Source organism: Herpailurus yagouaroundi, unplaced genomic scaffold (assembly GCF_014898765.1).
Source record: "Herpailurus yagouaroundi ecotype Mexico unplaced genomic scaffold, PumYag 77, whole genome shotgun sequence".
Lineage (NCBI taxonomy): Eukaryota > Metazoa > Chordata > Mammalia > Carnivora > Felidae > Herpailurus > Herpailurus yagouaroundi.
The window spans coordinates 55,652,571-55,673,957 of record NW_024412388.1 but is presented as its reverse complement, the minus strand read 5'-3'; the positions used below and the strand labels follow the sequence as shown (position 1 = coordinate 55,673,957).

The 21,387-nt window shown below is 34.3% G+C and overlaps 1 protein-coding gene across 1 annotated transcript in view; it reads left to right on the top strand.

The window, feature by feature from the left end:
* The window catches only part of DNAI4 (dynein axonemal intermediate chain 4), an 81,914-nt gene that overhangs the window by 51,801 nt on the left and 8,726 nt on the right, over positions 1-21,387 (top strand). The window contains 7 exon segments of the mRNA XM_040470567.1: positions 2,829-2,915; positions 4,168-4,319; positions 6,205-6,362; positions 6,654-6,775; positions 12,150-12,248; positions 12,885-13,111; positions 15,810-15,966. Of these exon segments, the coding sequence (XP_040326501.1) occupies positions 2,829-2,915; positions 4,168-4,319; positions 6,205-6,362; positions 6,654-6,775; positions 12,150-12,248; positions 12,885-13,111; positions 15,810-15,966 (1,002 nt within the window).

Below are 21,387 nucleotides of genomic sequence, written 5' to 3'. Positions count from 1 at the left end.
TATTCAGAAATATATACTTAATCTAGTGACCCTGAAAATATACAAGATAATTTTGAGATTTCTTAAAATATTATTACTACCAGTAATAACAAATATTTTTTTAAATTATTTTTTATTTATTATTTTTTTTTATGAAGTTTACTGTCAAATTGGTTTCCATACAACACCCAGTGCTCATCCCAAAAGGTGCCCTCCTCAGTACCCATCCCCCCCCCACCCCCCATCAACCCTCAGTTTGTTCTCAGTTTTTAAGAGTCTCTTATGCTTTGGCTCTCTCCCACTCAAACCTCTTTTTTTTTTTTTTCCTTCCCCTCCCCCATGGGTTTCTGTTAAGTTTCTCAGGATCCACATAAGAGTGAAAACATATGGTATCTGTCTTTCTCTGTATGGCTTATTTCACTTAGCATCACACTCTCCAGTTCCATCCATGTTGCTGCAAAGGGCCATATATCATTCTTTCTCATTGCCACGTAGTACTCCATTGTGTATATAAACCACAATTTTTTTATCCATTCATCAGTTGATGGACATTTAGGCTCTTTCCATAATTTGGCTATTGTTGAGAGTGCTTAACAGCAAATACTTAAATAGTACTTACTATGTACCAGGCGATACTGTAAGCATTTTACTTGTATTAACACGGTAACTCTGAGTTAGGTACTATTTTCCCCATTATGTTGATAAGAAAACTGAAGTACAAAAAGGATAAATAACTTGCCCAAAGTTACACATCTCTTAAATTCCCAGAGTAACACAACTCTAGTAAGTGAAACAGCTAGAATTCAAACTCTAACATCTGAATCCAGAGTTCTTGCTCTTAATTACTGCACTGCCAAAAATCATCTTGAGCCAAATTATATGAATCATCAAGTTGGAGAATGGTATGTTTTCTTTAAAAGAGAGATGATTATAGAGTAACAAGACTTATTTTCTCCTTGAGTTTATAAACTGCTTCTGAAGACATGATTCTCAATTAGGGATTCTAAAACCCTTTTGTGTAATAACAATACCTTTGGAATAAATATTTAGTGTATTTTTAAAGTGGTCAAAATGAATTGGTATATTAAGATTGTATTGGGGGCGCCTGGGTGGCGCAGTCGGTTAAGCGTCCGACTTCAGCCAGGTCACGATCTTGCGGTCCGTGAGTTCGAGCCCCGCGTCAGGCTCTGGGCTGATGGCTCAGAGCCTGGAACCTGTTTCCGATTCTGTGTCCCTCTCTCTCTGCCCCTCCCCCATTCATGCTCTGTCTCTCTCTGTCCCAAAAATAAATAAATGTTGAAAAAAAAAATTGTATTGTATAATGTAAGTTTAAGAATTAGCCTTTTTATTTTACTGCCACACCTTATAAGGTGCTATGTGCAAATATGCTAGTGGTTACGGTTTTTAAAAAAACAGAAAGTCTATCACCATTCTTATAGAAACCTAAGTAATGTGTTATTTAAATTATGTATATTATTTTTAATAAAATAAAATACTTTTAGTACAGATTGGTTTTTATAAACTATATTTGGAAACCCCATGTAAGGTAAGTGATACTCAATAAGTCAATAATAAATGTGTAATAAAGACAGGTGAATCATTTTTAGAAACTGAATATACCAGCATTTAAAAGTTAATATATTGTTATTGAGATTAAATTTAAATAATTGTTAACAAAGCTAAAAAAATATGACAAATGACATCTATTATATTTATTAATTCATTCTACAAATACTTATTGAACGTTGACTATGCCAGGAACTCTAATAAGGCACTAGAGAAACAGTAGTAATTTAGTCACACATAGACCCTGCCTATATAATAGTTCTCTCTGTGTTTTAATAAGGAAAATAAATAGTATTGTGGGAATACATAAGAGAGGCTCATGAATGCTTTTTAGAGGAAGTGGTGCCTATGCTGAGTCTTGAAGCGATGAATAGAAGTTTGTTCATGTCAGTGTAAAAGGAATAGTGGTGAAGAGTGGTTTAAGGCAGAGGAAATTATAAAGAGGTGATGTTGGCTTGAAAGTAGGGTTATGGCAAAAATATATATTTTTGATAAAGATATTCTGATTACAAAGAAGAGGTTGGGTTTGGTCAATCATTAAACTTTTGTCTTTATGCACTTGTATAAGCAGATCTTGAAATGCTTTATTAATCAGTTTTGGGTGCCATGACAAGATACCATCAACTGGCTGGATTAGAAATCAGAAATTTATTTGCTGGAGGCCAGGAAGTTTAAGATCATCGTGCTGGCTGATTTCATTACTGGTGAAGGCTCTCTTCCTATCTTGCAGATGGAAGGCTCTCTTCCTATCTTGCTGCATTCTCACATGGTGGAGAGAGAGAGCTCTGGTGTCTCTTCCTCTTTTCATGAGGCCACCAATCCTATTGGATTAACATTATGACCCTCATGATCTCATTTAATCTTCATTACCTCCTAAAAGCCCTTTCTTCAAATATAATCACACTGGGGATTAGGACTTCAACACATGAATTTTAGGGGAGGAGACACAATTCAGTTCATGGCACTTTGTCTTTATATTTGAAATAATTAGGTCATTCTCAGAAACCCATAATGTAGTAATATAATCTTGGAAGATTAACTCAATATATAAAAGAACTTTTCAGCAATTGGTTCTTTTTAGTTATTCATCAGTCTGAAAATATGATTATTATTTTGCTTAGGAAGATGGAGGTGTAAAGTAAAAATAAATAGTATACTGGTATTTTTTCTCAATAGAAGTGTCTTTCTATTTTTAACACAGTTCATTAAAATGTATCTTTATATATTTTCCAATGTTTTTATGCTACCCTCTCTTATTTTAAACATATTTTTCTGATTTTCAGGACCTTTTGGCTGTGGGCTATGGGCACTTTGGATTTAGAGAGCAAAAAAGAGGATTGGCTTGCTGCTGGTCAATAAAGAACCCTATGGTAACCCCAGTAGGAAAAAACCCATTTTTAGTTAATTAAATATTGACATAATTCTCATAAAGTAGATAGTTGTGTGTGATAATTAAAGTCAAAAAATTATCGAGGAAGACTTTATTTTCTTTGGTTTAAATCTACAAGTATTAAAATTTATTCTTGTTGATATTAGGTAAAGTAAATTCATTTAATAAATATTTATTGAGCATTTACTATGTGCTACTAGATCTTATGATCCAGAGTTGAACCATTATTTTTTATCAGAAAGAAGAGCAAATTTGTGAGTGAAAATCCTTTGAAAATTATATGTTTCAGCTAATACTGAATTGTTTCTTAATGTATAAATATCTCATCACCTCGTAAGATAGATTTCTGCTGGCTTGAATACATACAAAATGGATGAATATGAATGACCATGTTATTAGCAAGAATTTTTCAAGGAGAATAATAAGAATCAGTCATGGTGTTTTTTTGTTAAACAGTTTTAGTCTGTTATTTTGCAGCTTTACGTTTAGTTTTAATTCATAACTGAGTTATGAAGTGAAAAACTTAGAAAAGGATCAGGAAAGCAAAATAAAAAATGATTGGAGCTTTTATAAATAATCCCAGTCTATTAGGAAGCTGGGTTTATGTAGAATTAAAAAAAAAAGGAAGGAAGAAGCAATTTTAAACATGTGGAAGTATTGATATAGGATCCATCATTGGTAAGTTGTCTTCTTCTCCATACAGACTGTTAGAAGCAAGAAAGGATTTAGATTAGACTTTAAGCAAAGCAAAACAATAAAACTCTTCACAGAGTTGTCAAAAAGACTACTGTACAGAGTTTTTTTGTGGCTTCTTCTTTCCACCGTTCAGAAATGTCTAGATAATGCAAGCCTATGAAACAGATACTGGAAGATAGGAACATTGCTAGATAATTTGATTGGAGCCCATTATTTGTTTCTTAAAGAAAGTAAATCTATGATGATCATGCAAATCCTACTGAAAGATTACCAAAATATGATAATTATTGGAGAAGGCCATGCTGTATTTCTTAAAATTATTGAGTCCTGAGGATTCATCAAAGGAAAGGGAATGACTAATTGACATTTTGTTTTCATCTATACTGGAAGTTAGGAAGAGAAGAGTAACTTAATGTAGACTAGCCCTGCTTACATTTCCACTGCCCCCAGACTTGTCTTAAGTCACCATTATACCCTGTCTTACTGTGGCCTGCAAAACCCAGTTTAAAATGTAATACAATTATTTTTTTATTCAGTGGCCAGAACGTATTTATCGGAGTCTATATGGAGTTACTGCTGTGGATTTCTCCATTGGAGCACCTAATCTTTTAGCAGTTGGCTATCACAATGGTACCATTGCAATTTATAATGTACAGAGCAACAGTAATGTTCCTGTTCTGGATACTAGGTGAGAATCCAAGAATCAGATAAACATATAATATGTGCTTTTTTTAGGGAGAAGTAAAAATTTAATCTAATGTTATCTAATTTTGAGTGAATGTTTATGTTTTGAGAGTGATACCATTATTTTTCACTTAATAATTCCTCTCTAGCTGAAATTCTCTGTCCTAAAATCTGTATGTTCTCTGCCCACCTCACCAGCCTTCCTTGACAGTTTGTTTATTCTTAAAAAAATTTTTTTTAATGTTTATTTATTTTTGAGACAATGCGAGAGACAGAGTGCAAGCAGCAGAGGGGCAGACAGAGGGAGACACAGAATCTGAAGTGGGTTCCAGGCTCCAAGCTGTCAGCCCAGAGCCTCACACGGGGCTTGTACTCATGAACCGTGAGATCATAACCTGAGCCGAAGTCGGACGCTTAACTGACTGAGCCACTCAGGTGCCCCTACAGTTTGTTTATTCTTTTAAAAGAAAATCAAAAATTTCCCCAGCTTCATTGAGGTACAATTGACAAATAAAAATTGTATATATTTAGGTTCTACAATGTGATTTTTAAAAGGGGTACAATGTAATTATTTAATATGTATACACTGTGAAATGATTACCACAATAAAATTGATTAATATGTGGTGAGAACATTTTGGATCTATTCTCTTAGCAAATTTTGAGTATATAGTACAGTATTGTTAACTATGAACATCATGCTATATATTAGATCTTTAGAACTTGTTCATCTTCTGACTATAAGTTTGTACCCTTTATTGCTTTGGCACCACCTCCTCCAAGAAGCCTTCCATTCCTTTCTTTTGTGCGTTTGTCTAGTTATCATAGCACTCATCATGCTGTATATGTATTATTTATATATATATATCTTTCTGAAGAGGCTGTAAGCAACTCGAAGTCAAGGATTAAGTCTTGCCTGTTTATCCTCAGCATGTCACATAATATTGAGAATGTAACAGGATTAGAGTAAGTGAATAAGAATAAATAAATCAATCAGTGAATGAGTCATACTGAGAAAATAAAAAAAGTTAAAAGTGAAAGATATTGAGTATTGTTAGGTTTTTATAATAGAACAGATAGAACAATGGGGCAAAAATGAAGTAGTATATTTATATTAGTGTTTGAATAAACTTAGAGCTGAAAATAGGCATCAGAGCAAGGTCTGTAAGCTTAAATTTGAAATTATCTGCATAGTTTTATAAGCATGGGCCTTTGTGCTTGTTTTACCAAATAATCGAAGTTATCTATGATTTTAAAAAGATTCACAACCATTGCTTTGGGAAGTTTGCATAAAAAAAATCAAGGACTAGGAACAGAGGAACCTATTATCCTGACAGGAAAACAATCACTAATCTGAGAAGAGATTTTAATTCTTTAGAGAAATGTTAAATCAGCCATAGAGAGGATCAAGCCAATGGGCAAGCCTGAAATATAGAAAGGTAAGGTAATTGTTTACTTAAATAAGACTTAAATAATTTATCTACTTAAGCTATGAAAAAAATCCTTATAAAGATGAAGATACTTATTTTCAAAGTGTCCAAAATAAATTAACACAACTTATCTAGGAAAAAGTAAATGAATAGAGTAAGGGAAAGTATATTTTGAAAAGAAAGAAAATATTTGCTTTTGTATTTCTTTTATGGCATTAATATAATTAAAAGAAGTAAAAGTTTCCTTTTATAAGAAATGAAAAAAAACTAAAATATTAGGTGACAAAATGATTGTTTTCCCTGTTTTTCAAAATACTTTTACTAAAGTGAAAGTGAATAATAGGGGCATCATTCCATAAGTAGGTCACAGTGCTCCAGGGAGCTGTCCTTATGACTTATACTCCTGTGCTTTTAAAAATTATGACAATGATTCTATATTTAGTGCTTTTCCCTGTTTTAGTGAATCACCTCAAAAACATTTGGGACCTGTATGGCAACTACAGTGGATAGAACAAGATCGAGGGACAACAGGGGATGACAAAAGAGAAATACTAGTTTCTATATCAGCAGATGGAAGAATCTCCAAATGGGTTATACGGAAAGGACTGGACTGTCATGGTAAAAAGAATGTATACAAATACACATACATATCAAATTACCTTTCTCTTATTATGTGCTGACTTAAAATCCTAGTGAGCCATGAGTAAGAGGTGACAAATTTTAGTTTGGCTACATAAGAAAAAATATTGTACTTGCTCATTGTTTTTCTCATTGGTATTTGCTAGTTTTAAGTTAATCACATGCAAAAGATGGCAGAACGCATACTATTATTTGTAGGAGGGACATACATTATTATACAATACTTTTTCGTGTATTAAATAAGATATATGTTTTCTTCTTTAAATAAAGATTTGATGCGTTTGAAGCGAACTACTTCTAGCAGCAGCAAAAAAGGAGGGGAAAAAGAAAAGAAAGGTGAAGCTCTGATATCTCGACAGGCCCCTGGAATGTGTTTTGCTTTTCATCCTAAGGTAAATTATTCCAATCCATTATTCACTATTGCAAATGACAACTTCCAATAATTGAAATGTAGTAAGACATAAAGCAAGACAAAGGTTTAGCATGTTAATCAATATAGTGCCTTGTAGGTAAAAATAAAACAAACATAGACATAGCTGCCAAACTAAGGTGGAGAGGCACATTCCAGTTGGCTGTACTGTGTCTTTATCTGCTTTCTAGAGGAAAGGTCTATATTTCTGAGAAACTGTGGAAGGATTCTCTTTACAACTTCAAGTTTAACTTGAGTGCTTTGTCATTTTGATAGAAACCGAATCTACCATACAGTCCACTATTTCAATGTGAGTGGTGACTCTCATGATGATGAGGATTAGGAAGAATAGTTAAGTTCATGGTTATCAGGAAGAGAATCAAATCAAAGCACAGTTAATGAAATTCTACTTTTTCTAATTGTTTTTATCTGGAAGTACTTTGGAATCAGAAAACTCAGCAACTATGACAAACAAGGAAGCATATCCTATATACTTTTCCTTATATGTAACATGATCATCTTTTTTGTGACACCATCATCTACCTAATTATGCAAACCAAAATTTGAGCTCCTACTTTGTTCTACCCTATCAACCAAATGCTATTTAAGTATTATTGTCCTTTTAGTCCAAGCCTACTACTGCTAATGTAGTTCAGGCCTTTACTGCATTTCATGTTTTCCACAGCTGTTGTGTTCCAACTGCTTTCACTCTCAAATTCTTGTAATCCACATTTCACCTTGATTCTAGAACAGTGCTTCTCAATGTGGGCAGGGAGGGGAATATTTTATCACCAGGGTATATTTCACAATGTCTTGAGATATTTTTGGTTGTTGCAGCTATAGGAGGTGGGACGTGGGAAGGAATGCTATTGGCATCTAGTAGGCAGAGGCCAGGGATACTGCTAAACATCCTAGAGTGCACAAGACAACTTTTGCCCTCCTCTGCACAGAAGAAGGGGGAGAAGGGGAAGAGGAAGGAAAGGGGTACTGGGGGGAAAAAAGGAGAGGGGGAAGGGGCAGGAGAAAGGGAAGAAGAAGGGGAAAGAAAAGAAGGAGAAGGGGAAGGGGAGGGGAAGGGACTGGCCCAAAATATCAATGGTGCTGGGTTGAGAAATCCTAGTTTGTTATCCTAGAAATGTCCTTGGTGTGAGGAATTTGAGATGATCATATAGTGTGTAAATAAAGAGTTTACTTCTTTACCTTTCCTTTCCTGTTTGTACTGGCTTGAACTTCCAGCACAATGATGAATGGAGGTGGTGAAAACAAACATCCCTCTCTTGTTTCTGACCTTAGGGAGAAAGTGTTCAGTCCTTTTACTATTAAGTATGATGTAAGCTGAGATTTTTTTGTAGATACAATTAATCACATTGAAGAGATCCCATTACTTTACTGTTTGTTGAGAGTTTTATCAGGAATAGATGCTAGGTTTTTGTCAAATGCTTTTTCTACATCTATTGAGATGATATATAGTTTTTCTTTTTAAGTTTGTTAATATGGTGAATAACATTGGTTTTTAAATGTTTATTTCTAAAATAAATTCCACCTGATTGTAATTTATACTTTTAATCTACTGTTGGATTTGATAGGCTTAAATTTTGTTTAGCAGTTTTCATCTTTGCTTATAAGGGATATCTATCTACAGTTTTCTTTTCTTGTAATGTCTTTGTCTGGTTTTGATATTAGGGTAATCCTGTAGAATTAGTTGAAAAGTATTCCCTCTTTACTTTTTTGAAAGAATATGTATACAATTAGTATTATTTTTTCATTATGTGTTTGATGGGATTAATAAACTATCTGGGCCTGGAATTTCTTTTAGGAAGGTGTTTAACTTGTAACTAGAAATGCAAATTTTTACTAGATATAGGATTATGATTATTATTATTATCATCTATTTCTTCTTGAGTGCATTTTGATAATTTGTGTCTTTTAAGGAATTTATTTCATCTAAGTTATTAAACTTAGTGGCATCATAATAATTCCTTAGTATTCTTTAATAGATATTAAAATATGTAGTGATGTCACCTCTTTAATTGCTACTGTTGGTAATTTGTGTTTCTTTTTTTCTTTAGTCTGGCTAGAAGTTTATCAATGCTATTGATCTCAAAGAACCAGCTTTTGATTTCTCTGAATTTCACGATTGTTTTTCTGTTTTCTATAAAACTGATTTCCACTTTGATCTTTATTTTCTTTCTTCTGCTTCAGTTTTATTTGCTCCTCTTTTTCTGGCTTCTTAAGGTGGAATCTGGGATCATTTATTTATGACTTTTCTTCTTTTGATGGAGGCATTTTTGCTATAACTTTTTCTCTAAGTACTGCTTTGGCAGCATCCCACAAATTCTAATATGTTGTATTTTCATTTTCATTCCATTCAGAATACTTTCTAATTTCTCTGATTTCTTTTTTGATTGATGGACTACTTAGTAGCATGTTATTTAGTTTTTAAATATTTGGGGTTTTTCAAGGATCTTTCTGTTTATTGATTTCTAATTTTAATTCCATCACGATCAGAGAACAAACTTTTAATAAAAATTAATAAACTGAACCCTTTTAAATTTATTGAAGCCCAGAATGTGACATTTACACATAAATGTTCCCTGTGCACTTGAGAAAAATGTGTATTCTGCTCTTGTTGGGTGGAGTGCTCTATGAATGACAATCAGGTTAGGTTGGTTGAAGGTGTTCTCCAAGTTGACTATATCCTTGCTGATTTTCTGCCTACCTCTTCCATCAATTATTAACAGAGAGGCATTGAAGTGTCTGGGCATAATTATGGATTTGTCTTTTTTTTTTTTTTAACTGTAATTCTATCAGGTTTTGCTTTATGTAGCTTGAAGCTTTGTCTCAAGGATACAAATGTTTAGGATTGTTATGTTCTCTTGATTATTCAACTCTCTTATCATTTTAAAGTGGTTCATAACTGGTAATATTATTAACACTGAAATAATCTTAGCCCGATATTAATGTAACCACCTCAGCATTCTTTTAACCAGTGTTAACATGGTTTATTTTTTCTTTTTATTAAGTTTTTATTTAAATTCCAGTTAGTCAACATAGTTTCAGGTATAGAATTTAGTGATTCAACACTTACATACAACACCTGGTGCTAATTACAAGTGCCCTCCTTAATAGCCATCACCACCTATTTAACCCATCCCCCTACCCATCTCTTCTCTGGAAACCATCAGTTTGTTCTCTATAGTTACGAGTCTGTTTCTTGGTTTTTCTCTCTCTTCCCCAGCCATGTTTGTTTGTTGTGTTTATTAAATCATTTTCCATCCTTTTACATTTAACCTACTTGTATCTCTGTATTTAAAATACATTTCGGGGCACCTGGGTGGCGCAGTCGGTTAAGCGTCCGACTTCAGCCAGGTCACGATCTCGCGGTCCGTGAGTTCGAGCCCCGCGTCAGGCTCTGGGCTGATGGCTCGGAGCCTGGAGCCTGTTTCCGATTCTGTGTCTCCCTCTCTCTCTGCCCCTCCCCCGTTCATGCTCTGTCTCTCTCTGTCCCAAAAATAAATAAAAACGTTGAAAAAAAATTAAAAAAAAATAAAATAAAATACATTTCTTGTTGGTAGCATATAGTTGGGTCTTGCTTTTTTATCCATCTTATAATTTCTGCCTTTTAATTGTGATATTTAGACCATTTACATTTAGTTTTATTTTGATATGGTTTGGTTTGAGTCTGTCATTTTGCTTCACTAGTTTATAGGTGATGGTGGGGTGGTGGTATAACATGTCTGGTCTCCTTGCCTGGAGGCCGGACTCTAAAGGGCTATCTCAACTCCAGAGCTTCTTGGAGGTTGGGCTGAGCCTTCTGTTGCAACTGCATCATAGTCAACTTAAATCTCTGCCCATTATTGTTTCTTTCAAAGAAATTATTCCTGAGAGAACTTCCCAATAAATCTGTTGCATGGAAATCTCAGAGTTTATATAGTGACAAGAATAACTCTAGACAGTGACCTTGAAGATCTCTACAGAAAGATAAACAGCTTATAAATGGTGTTGGGATAATCATTGTTCATATAGAAATGGAATTAGATACCTACCCCTTCATAAACAAAGAACTTTTAGAAGAAAATATAGGAAAACTTTGCTATTACCTCAAAATAGGAAAAATTTCTTAAAGCACAAAAAAATGCTAAGTATATAAAAAAGTTATAATACTAACTACATCAAAATGAGAACTTCTGTTTATCAAAAGACACTAAAAAAGTAAAAGGTAAGCCATACACTTAGAGAAGATATTTGCAACATATGTAATAGACAAAGCATATATAATAGGATATATAAAGAACTTTAATATAAATCAATATGAAAATATTATGAGTAAAATAGTTAAGAGACATGAACAGAAGAGGAAATACAAATGGCCAGTAAACATAAAATGTGCTAAACCTTGTTAATATTCATATAAATGAATTCATATTCATATAAATTCATATACCATTAGGTATAATTTTATACCTAATACAATAGCAAAACTTAAGATTTCTAATGTAACCAACCATTGAAGAGAATATGGATCAAAGGGAACTTCTATATACTGCTGGATGTAAATTGGTTATGCTAGTTTGGGGAAAAATTATACTTTATTGTGTTGTTTAAACTGCTTATGTTCCATGATTTTGTAGTTGCATTCTTAAGTAGTGGTACATGCTAGAACAGTGTGTCTCAAATTTTAATGTACATACACATTATTTAGGGATCTTGTTAAAATGCAAATTCTGATTCAGTAGGTCTGGGGTGGGATCTGAGAGTTGACATCTCTAAAATGCTCCAAGATGATACTGACTCCACATACCCAGGACATAGAGCCTGACTTTCAGACCTTTAGACTATGACTTCACATTAGGAAATACACTTAAAATCTCTATTTAGTACCTACATATGGTGTTACAAATGCTTAGGACTCCATTTAGTTCAATCTTTCATATCCAGCAAAAAATCATTTCTTCAGCATTATATACATGAATATTATAAAACGATGATAGAAAGTAAAAGACAACAGACAACTATTATCAAGATAGTTTTTCTAGTTTTGGTTCTTGAATTCATTTTAATAGATCTTGAGAGATCTGATTTTCTTTATTTTTTGAAGTTAACTTATTTTTGAGAGAGAGAGATTGAGTAGGAGAGGGACAGAAAGAGAGGGAGACAGAGGATCTGAAGCGGGCTCTGCACTGACAGCAGAAAGCCCAATGCGGGGCTCGAACTTATGAACTGTGAGATCATGACCCGAACCAAAGTTGCACCCTTAACCAACTGAGCCACCCAGGTGCCCCGAGGGATCTGATTTTCTATTTAGCACCTTTACTAATATATCACAAGCCAATACATTTTAATTTTTTGTGTTGTAGGATACAAATATCTATTTGGCTGGCACCGAAGAGGGTCATATTCACAAATGTTCTTGTTCATATAATGAACAATACCTAGAAACCTACAGAGGACATAAGGTTAGTTTAATTATAGTAGGTATGGAAAATTTATCTTTTAATATTTCTGAAAAAAATAGTATTTTTATACACACTACTTTTCACATGCCCTAAATTTACAACTTCAGAGTTAATAGTACGAATTGAATTAAGTACTGTCTTGTATGGAAATCATCAATAACGTGTGGGACATTTTGTTTGGCTTCCAGGTGTTCTTGATTTTTTTCTTGCAAGTTATGGAAGTCACAATTTTTATTTGTTTCTGAAAGACTTTGCTTATGATAACATGCTGATTCCAAAGTAAAATTGTCTCTGGCATATACTTATTTTCTGTATCTTTTGTTCCATTTATGTTTTCTTCATTTTCTCCCTTATTTCTGTTTTTTAAAGTAATCCTTATACTTTTTAAAGTAAATAAGTATAATATGTATTAATATTTAAGTTAGTATTGTAACAACTATATTTTTATGTTTCTGTATGGCATTATTTAGGGAAGATTCAATTTATGACCTTACTCTGAGCTAAAATAATACACAACAATGCATGGTACCTAAATCTTCTAGAAATCTTAGCATTTTTAATTTGTTGGTCAAGTTTAAAGTATGAGATGTTAACTATTACTTACCTATGTATTTTAATTTGTTTTTCTAATTCTAGGGTCCAGTGTATAAAATAGCATGGAATCCATTTTGTCATGATGTGTTCTTAAGCTGTTCTGCAGATTGGGGTGTTATTATATGGCAACAGGAGAATCCCAAGCCATTTTTGAGTTTTTATCCAACTACTTATGTTGTTTATGATGTTGCCTGGTCTCCAAAATCAGCCTATATATTTGCAGCCGCGAACGAGAGCAGAGTAGAGATTTGGCACCTTCACATCAGCACGTAAGTGTTAATGTTTTTCCTGGTGATATTTCTCATAGAAGCAGTTCAAACAAAATGATACCTAATAGTTTTGGTATTGGTTAGAGAGAATTGTGGTTACTTTAAAACAAGTAATAATTTACACTGTGAGAGTCCTTTATGAATAAAAGATATAGGCTAGGATGCTATATTTCATTTTAATTACTTATGTGGTATGTAGTTTTAAAAATATTTAAATGAAAATAGGTTACCTTACTCATATCAAACCTTTACAGGAAGATATACGATAACCTAGCTGCCTTGAATTCTTTTTCATTGCCTTGTTTTAGAAGAATGCAGAGAGGCAACTAACTGTGTTTAACTAAAGATTGTTTGCAATAAGACAAAGAAAGGGAACAAAATAATTATTTTTTATAATACTTATTCTCTTACCTTGTTTTAAAATATATTCAAATGGCCATTCATTTAATTAAAAATTTTAATTTAAGGTGTGACACCAAAGTTATTAGAGGGTCATCTAGACCCATGTTTTCTTTTTAAAATGGAAATTCATACAATGCAGGAATAAAGTGTTTAATGATTCTATTTCCTCAGTTGGAAAATATTGTAGATTTTTATGTTAGTTATTAGCAGAAGCATCAGGGCAATATATTTTTGCTTAAAATAAGTGATATAAAATTCAATGGGTTTATTCTTTTTAAAAAAAAAAAGCTTATTTATTTTGAGAGAGGGAGTGTGTGTAAGCAGAGGAGGAGTGGAGAAAGGGAGAACGAGAATCCAAGCATGCTCCACGCCATCAGCACAGAGCCTGATGTGGGGCTTGACCTCACAAACCTTGCAATCATGACCTGTCAGATACTTAACCAACTGAGCCACCCAGATTCCCCTCAATGGGTTTATTCTTAATGACAATTTTTTTAATCCTAGAACTTAATCATATAGTAACTCTAAAATTTTGTCATGGCTTATACTATAAAATAGTTTGAATCCGAAACCAAGGATTATATCACAAAGCAACTTATTTTTGAGTATGAGATGACTAATGTATAAAATGACTACTTAACTCATCCCACCCCTGATTTTAATTTTTTGGTAAAACGATCACTCATCCCACCTCTGATTTTAATTATTATTATTTTTTTTTTTGGTAATACTGTAGATCTCAGGACATTTCTTTTTTTTGTGTGTGTTTATTTAGTTTTTGAGAGAGAGAGAGAGAGAGAGCGCACACACACACACACGATTGGGGGAAGGGCAGAGAGAGAGAGAGGGAGACACAGAATCAGAAGCAGGCTCCAGGTTCTGGGCTGTCAGCACAGAGCCTGATGCGGGGCTTGAACTCACAGACGGTGAGATCATAACCTGAGCTGAAGTCGGACACTCAGCCAAATGAGCCACCGAGGCACCCCAAGGACATTTCTTAAGAAGTATGCAAGTTGCTGCCTTTGGTTTTTTTGTTTTTTGTTTTAGTTTATTTATTTATTTTTGAGAGAGAGAGAGACAGAGCACAAGTGGGGAAAGGACAGAGAGAGAGAGACAGAATCTGAAGCAGGCTCTGAGTTGTCAGCGCAGGTCTCAAACCCACGAACAGCAAAACCATGACCTGAGCCAAAGTTGGACACTTAACCCACTGAGCCACTCAGGTGCCCCTGGTTCTGTTGTTTTTTAAGGGTATCAGTGGATTGCTTTGGATGACAGGGAATTTAAAAAGTTCTTGTTCAAAATATTCTTTTATATTCCAGAGGTTCATTTGGGTCAAAATACCCTTCTATTAAAAGACATTTATTACTTAAGAAGTTGTATTACTCAGGGTTCTCCAGAGAAACAGTAGCAATAAAAAGAGAGAAAGAGATTTACTTTAAGCAATTGGCTCACATGATTGTGGGGCCTGGCAAGTGCCAAGTCTGAACTATAGGCTGGCGGGCTAGAATTTCCATCAGGAAATTCCATCTTGCAATTCCGTCAGTCCATCTTGCAATCTTGAGTCTGAAGGCAGTCTGGAAGCAGAATTTTATTCTACTTTGGGGAACTCAGTCTTTTCTCTTAAGGTCTTCAACACATTGGATAAGGTCTGCCTACATTATGGAGCATAATGTGCTTTATTCAGATTCTACTCATCTGCATGTTTATCACAACTAAACAAAATACCTTCACAGCAAAGTGTAGACTGGTGTTTGACCTTATGAACAACTGAGTACCATAGACTAGCCAAGTAAATACATAAAGTTAACCAGCACAGGAGTTTAAATTTATGAGTTCACATCTTTTTTTTTTAAGCTTATTTATTTATTTTGGAGAGAGAGAGAGCATGAACAGAGGAGAGATGGAGAGAGGAGAGAGAGACAATCTTAAACAGGCTCCACGCTCAGCATGCAGCCTGACACAAGGCTTGATCCCACAACCATGAGACCATGACCTGAGCCAAAAGCAAGAGTCGGATGCTCAACTGACTGAGCCATTCAGGCGCCCCATGAGTTCACATCTTAATTGTGACTTGCTTGAATTTATTTAGTCGAAATTTGTTCACTAAAGAAGTGAAAGTTTTGACGAATAAGGAGTAGAGAAACAGTTATTTTGACTTTGGAAATTTACTTAAAAAGTTTATTTTTGTTTTATTTTTGTCACATGAAATCACAAAAAAAACCTCAGACTTTTCTTAATCTGTATATAAGAATATGTTAACAACAAATACATTTACAAATAAAATATTTTATTACAGTTTGGATCCTCTGATTGTGCATGTTGCTAACCCCGGAATCAAGTTCACAACTGTCCTCTTTGCCAAACAAACAGATTGCCTTCTGGTGGGTGACAGTGATGGACAGGTTGGTGTGTATGAACTGAGAAATATGCCTGCTGCTTTGGATTCTGGCCGGGTAAGACTCAAAAATTATATGTCATTCAATAATTTTAGTTATAATTTTGTGTCATACAAGGAATTTACGTTTCTTAGATATCTTAAGTGTGGTGCAATGGAAAGAACATAAATCCCAGGAGTTGTTACCTACTAGCATGGTATCAACTAGGCTTATTTTCTTTGAGCCTCATGTTTTTTCTCTGTAATATGAACACAATGTTGTAGCATAATAATTGTAAATGTTATATGGAATAACTTAAAATTGTGCTTAATATACTGTTGGGATTTAATAATTGTTGAATATAGCTGAAGAAGTTTACTGCAAATATTCAAAGACTTTTACAAGAAATTATAATATTTTAGATATTATCCAATGTTCCCAAAATAGGCATTTGTTTTTGTTTCTGTAGTGTTATCCTATTCCCTTACTCTGATATTCAAAACTAAAAGGCGACTGATGGAAAGGGAGAAGATATTTGCATATGACATATTGGTTAAAGGGTTAGTATCCAAAATCCATACAGAACTTATCAAACTCAACACCCACAAAACAAATAATCCAGTGAAGAAATGGGCAGAAGACGTGAACAGACATTTCTCCAAAGAAGACATCCAGATGGCTAACAGACACATGAAAAGATCCTCAACATCACTCATCATCAGGGAAATATAAATCAAAACCACAATGAGATACCACCTCACACCTGTCAGAATGGCTAAAATTAACAACTCAGGAAAAAACAGATGTTGATGAGGATGTGGAGAAAAGGGAAAACATTTGCACTGCTGGTGGGAATGCAAACTGTGCACTCTGGAAAACAGTATGTTGGTTCCTCAAAAAATTAAAAGTAAAACTACCCTACGACCCAGCAATTGAACTACTAGGTATTTATCCAAAGGATACCAAAATATTGATTTGAAGGGACACATGCATCCTAATGTTTACAGCAGCACTATCAATAATAACCAAATTATGGAAAGAATCCAACAGTGCATCGACTGATGAATGAATAAAAAAGATGTGGTATGCACGCGCACACACACACACACACACACACACACACACACACACTGGAATATTAGAGATGAAAAAGAACGAAATCTTGCCATTTGCAACAATGTGGATAGAATTAGAGTGTATTATGCTAAGTAAAAGAAGTCAGTCAGAGAAAGACAAATATATGATTTCACTCATATGTAGAATTTAAGAAACAAAACAGATAAACATAGGGAAAAAGAAAGAAAAATAAAAGAGAGGGAAGCAAACAATAAGAGACTTTTAAATACAGAGAACAAACTGAGGGTTGCTAGATGGGGGTGGGCTAAATGGGTTATGGGCATTAAGGAGGGAACTTGTTGCGATGAGCACTAGGTGTTATATGTGATGAATCACTAAATTCTACTCCTGAAATCATTATTACACTATATGTTAACTAGCTTGGATTTAAATTTTTTAAAAAGGGAAAAAAAATAAAAAAGAAAAAAAATATGAAAACTTTGTTGTAAAACTTTGACAAGCAATCAGTATCACTAGATTATTATTATCACTACCTATTATTTTTAAGGTAGCTTTTCAATTTTTTATTTTTAATGTTTAAATATTATTTTATGGAGTAATCTGGTATATATTACCATGAATATGATAAACAAGTTAAAATATTAAAACATGCATGAATCAATAAGGAAAAAACACTTGGGGCACCTGGGTGGCTCAGTCAGTTAACCGTTTGACTTCAGCTCAGGTCATGACTTGCAGACTGTGAGTTCAAGCCCTGCGTCAGGCTCTGTGCTGACAGCTCCAAACCTGGAGCCTGCTTGGGATTCTGTGTCTCCCTCTCTCTGCCCCTCCCTTGCTCATGCCTCTGTGTCTCTCTGTCTCTCAAAAGTAAATAAATGTTAAAAAAATAAAAATAAAGGGGCACCTGGGTGGCTCAATTGGTTGAGCATCCGACTTCAGCTCAGGTCATGATCTCACAATTCGTGGGTTCAAGCCCTGCATCAGGCTCTGCGCTGACAGCTCAGAGCCTGGAGCCTGCTTCAGATTCTGTGTCTCCCCCTCTCTCTCTCTGCCCCTTCCCCGCTCATGCCTTCTCTGTTTCTGTCTCTCAAAAATAAATAAACATTAAAAAAATAAATAAAAATCAAAAAAATAAGGCAAAAACACTAAGACTACAATAGAAGACTGGGTAATGGTCAGGAACAGTTCATTCACAAAAAAACGACTAGTAAATATATTTTAAAATTAAACCTCATTGATAAATGAAGAAATAAAAATGTATTACCTTAAATTAAAATGTGATCACATTCTCATATACGAAATTAAGGTTTTTTTTTTATATTTAATAGGTGTACTCAGTACTAGCAAACATTTGATAAGACAGTTTTTCTCTTATACAGAAAAATGTTGGAATAGAATTTGGTATAACTTCTTTGGAAGCAATTTGGCAATCTGAACCAAGACTGTCATGCTTCTGGAATTCTATTCTATAGAAATATTCATAAAGGCAATCAAATAAATTAATTATAGCATAATTTGTAATGGGATAAGAAAAGAAAAAGAAAGAAAAAGAAAATAATCGAAATATGCAACCAGATGGAAATGGGGCCAGGAAAGTCAGCAGTGTTGATTATATTTGGGTCACATACTGTAGCAAGTGGAGTTTTATCCCAACTGTATAGACTGTAAATGTTAGATAGATAGATAGATAGATAGATAGATAGACAGACAGACAGATAGATGCTTGCTTAGGACTTTGTACTTGTCATTTCTCATATCTAACATCCAGAGTTTGATCGTCTCGGTACTTCAAGTTTTTGCTCAAATATCAGTCACTATCTGCATGAAATCTTCCTGGATACCTTATTTAAAATTGAATCTCTTGGGGCGCCTGGGTGGCGCAGTCGGTTAAGCGTCCGACTTCAGCCAGGTCACGATCTCGCGGTCCTTGAGTTCGAGCCCCGCGTCGGGCTCTGGGCTGATGGCTCGGAGACTGGAGCCTGTTTCTGATTCTGTGTCTCCCTCTCTCTCTGCCCCTCCCCCGTTCATGCTCTGTCTCTCTCTGTTCCAAAAATAAATAAACGTTGAAAAAAAAATTAAAAAAAAATAAAATAAAATTGAATCTCTACTCTCACCTACACTTCTTATCTCGTACTTTTCCATGACTTATTTTTCGTAATATTTATCTTTGAATATACCATATTCTTTATTGATTTTGTTAATTGCCTGTCTCCCACAGGTAGGACATAAGCCACATGTAAATAGTGAATTTTGTCTCTTTTGTTCGTAAAAACATAAAGTTTCTTTTTCTTTAAATTTTTTTTCAACGTTTTTTATTTATTTTTGGGACAGAGAGAGACAGAGCATGAACGGGGGAGGGGCAGAGAGAGAGGGAGACACAGAATCGGAAACAGGCTCCAGGCTCTGAGCCATCAGCCCAGAGCCCGACGCGGGGCTCGAACTCACGGACCGCGAGATTGTGACCTGGCTGAAGTCGGACGCTTAACCGACTGCGCCACCCAGGCGCCCCATAAAGTTTCTTTTTCTAAAATGCATGTTTCCTTACATCATAATTTTAGTCTGTTCTGAGAAGTGCAACATTAATGGCTTATTTTTTCATGATGTAAACATTTTAATATTTTTAATTTCTCTCATATTCACTGAGTATATAATACCTTTTAGGGTAGTGAGATGTTTATGCCCACACTTGTTTATGATATACAGTTCAACAGCCAGAAGGAACTAGAGAATTCTATTCTTTATTCAAGTCTTTCAAAAACATTAAAATGGATCAAAATATATAGTTAATAGTAATCTTTTTCTTCTTTACTTATCCCTCAAATCCTAAATGTAGCATCAAGGCCTAAATCCATTGCTTTCTATCCCTGTAATTCCATCAGTTCCATCCCACAAAAGCTCTAAGAACTCGTCCACAAATTCTAAATTGGGGCAGTGGGGAGAAGGAGTTGCATTATTTAAAAATCTTTGTTGGTGTGTATTGGGTTGGTGGTAGCAAAGAAACATGAGCATTAGCATGTTGATTCTTTTTATCACATATGTCTATAGTACCTGTTAAAGATGACAATAATTCATCAATATAAACTATAATATTTTGTATACATGTCTTTCTTACTAGTTTGAGCTACTTGGAAACTTGTATATTTAAGTGTTAGCACAGGGCTAGCACATGATAGGTACTAAGCAAATATTGAAAAATGAACAAACACACTTAGACACAAAAGACACATGGTTTCTAAGAAAGGAACAATATATGCACACAAATATAATCAAGTCATAAAGACCAAAATAACAAAGAAACTCCTATAGAAGCACAGAGTAGGAAAATTGACTTTTGAAAGGAGAACGGGAAGAAAGAAAGGAAAACATAGGCGAATACTTTGGGGAAGACTTTCACACAGGAGATTAAATTTTAACTGTGTTTTGAAGGATTAGAAATTTTCTTTGCAGGGGCACCTGGGTAGCTCAGTTGGTTAACTGACCGACTCATGGTTTCGGTTCAGGTGATGATCTCATGAGATCCAGCCCTGCATCAGGATCTGTGTTGACAGCATGGAACCTGCTTGAGATTCTCTCTTTCCTTCTCTGTCTGGCCCTCCCCTGCTCGTGGTCTCTCTCTCAAAATAAATAAATAAACTTGAAAAAAATGGAAATTTTCCTTGCAGATAAGCGAGTAGAGCTGTTATTTCAGAGTGAGGGAAAGGCCTGAGCAAAGATACAGAATTAGAAAGGTCCATGACATTTTGAGGAAATGGTGAGTAGACTTTTTTGACTGGTAAAGAGATTGCTTGAGAGAAAAGTGGCAAAAGGGCCTGTTGGGTCATTTGCCATGATCCGGAATTTGATCCTTATTTTCTAGAAAATAGAAAGCCATTCCCTATCTCACATTTTGTACAATGGTGAACTCCAAATGAATTAAAGATTGAAAAATAAAACAAACCACTAGAAGAAAATGTAGGATGATGTCTTAATGATCTAAAGACAAAGACAGATTTTAAAAAGACCAAAAAAAATCTCCTAATTTTTTTCATGTTTTTCCTGTTTCCTTATCTGGGTATAATTTTGGTACCAGAATCAAAGGTTGTTAGAAACATTAAAATAGTTAATAGGTACAAAGTGGTTAGAACTGGTACTGGGACATAGTAAATTCTCAATAAACCTCAAATATTTTTTCTATGACTATTATGTCAAAATTAACACTTTTTGTTCAGGATTCCATATGCTAAGTTAAAAGAAACAGATTAGAAGAAGAAATTTCTAAGATTATAAAAAGACATAATGTCCAGTATGTATAAATAACCCCTATTAAACAATAAGAGCAATTCAATGTTTTGAATGGGCAAATGTATAAAATACTAAATCATAGGAGAAAAACTGGAATATTAATTCTCTCTAGAAATGGAGAAATATACAATTGAAATTATA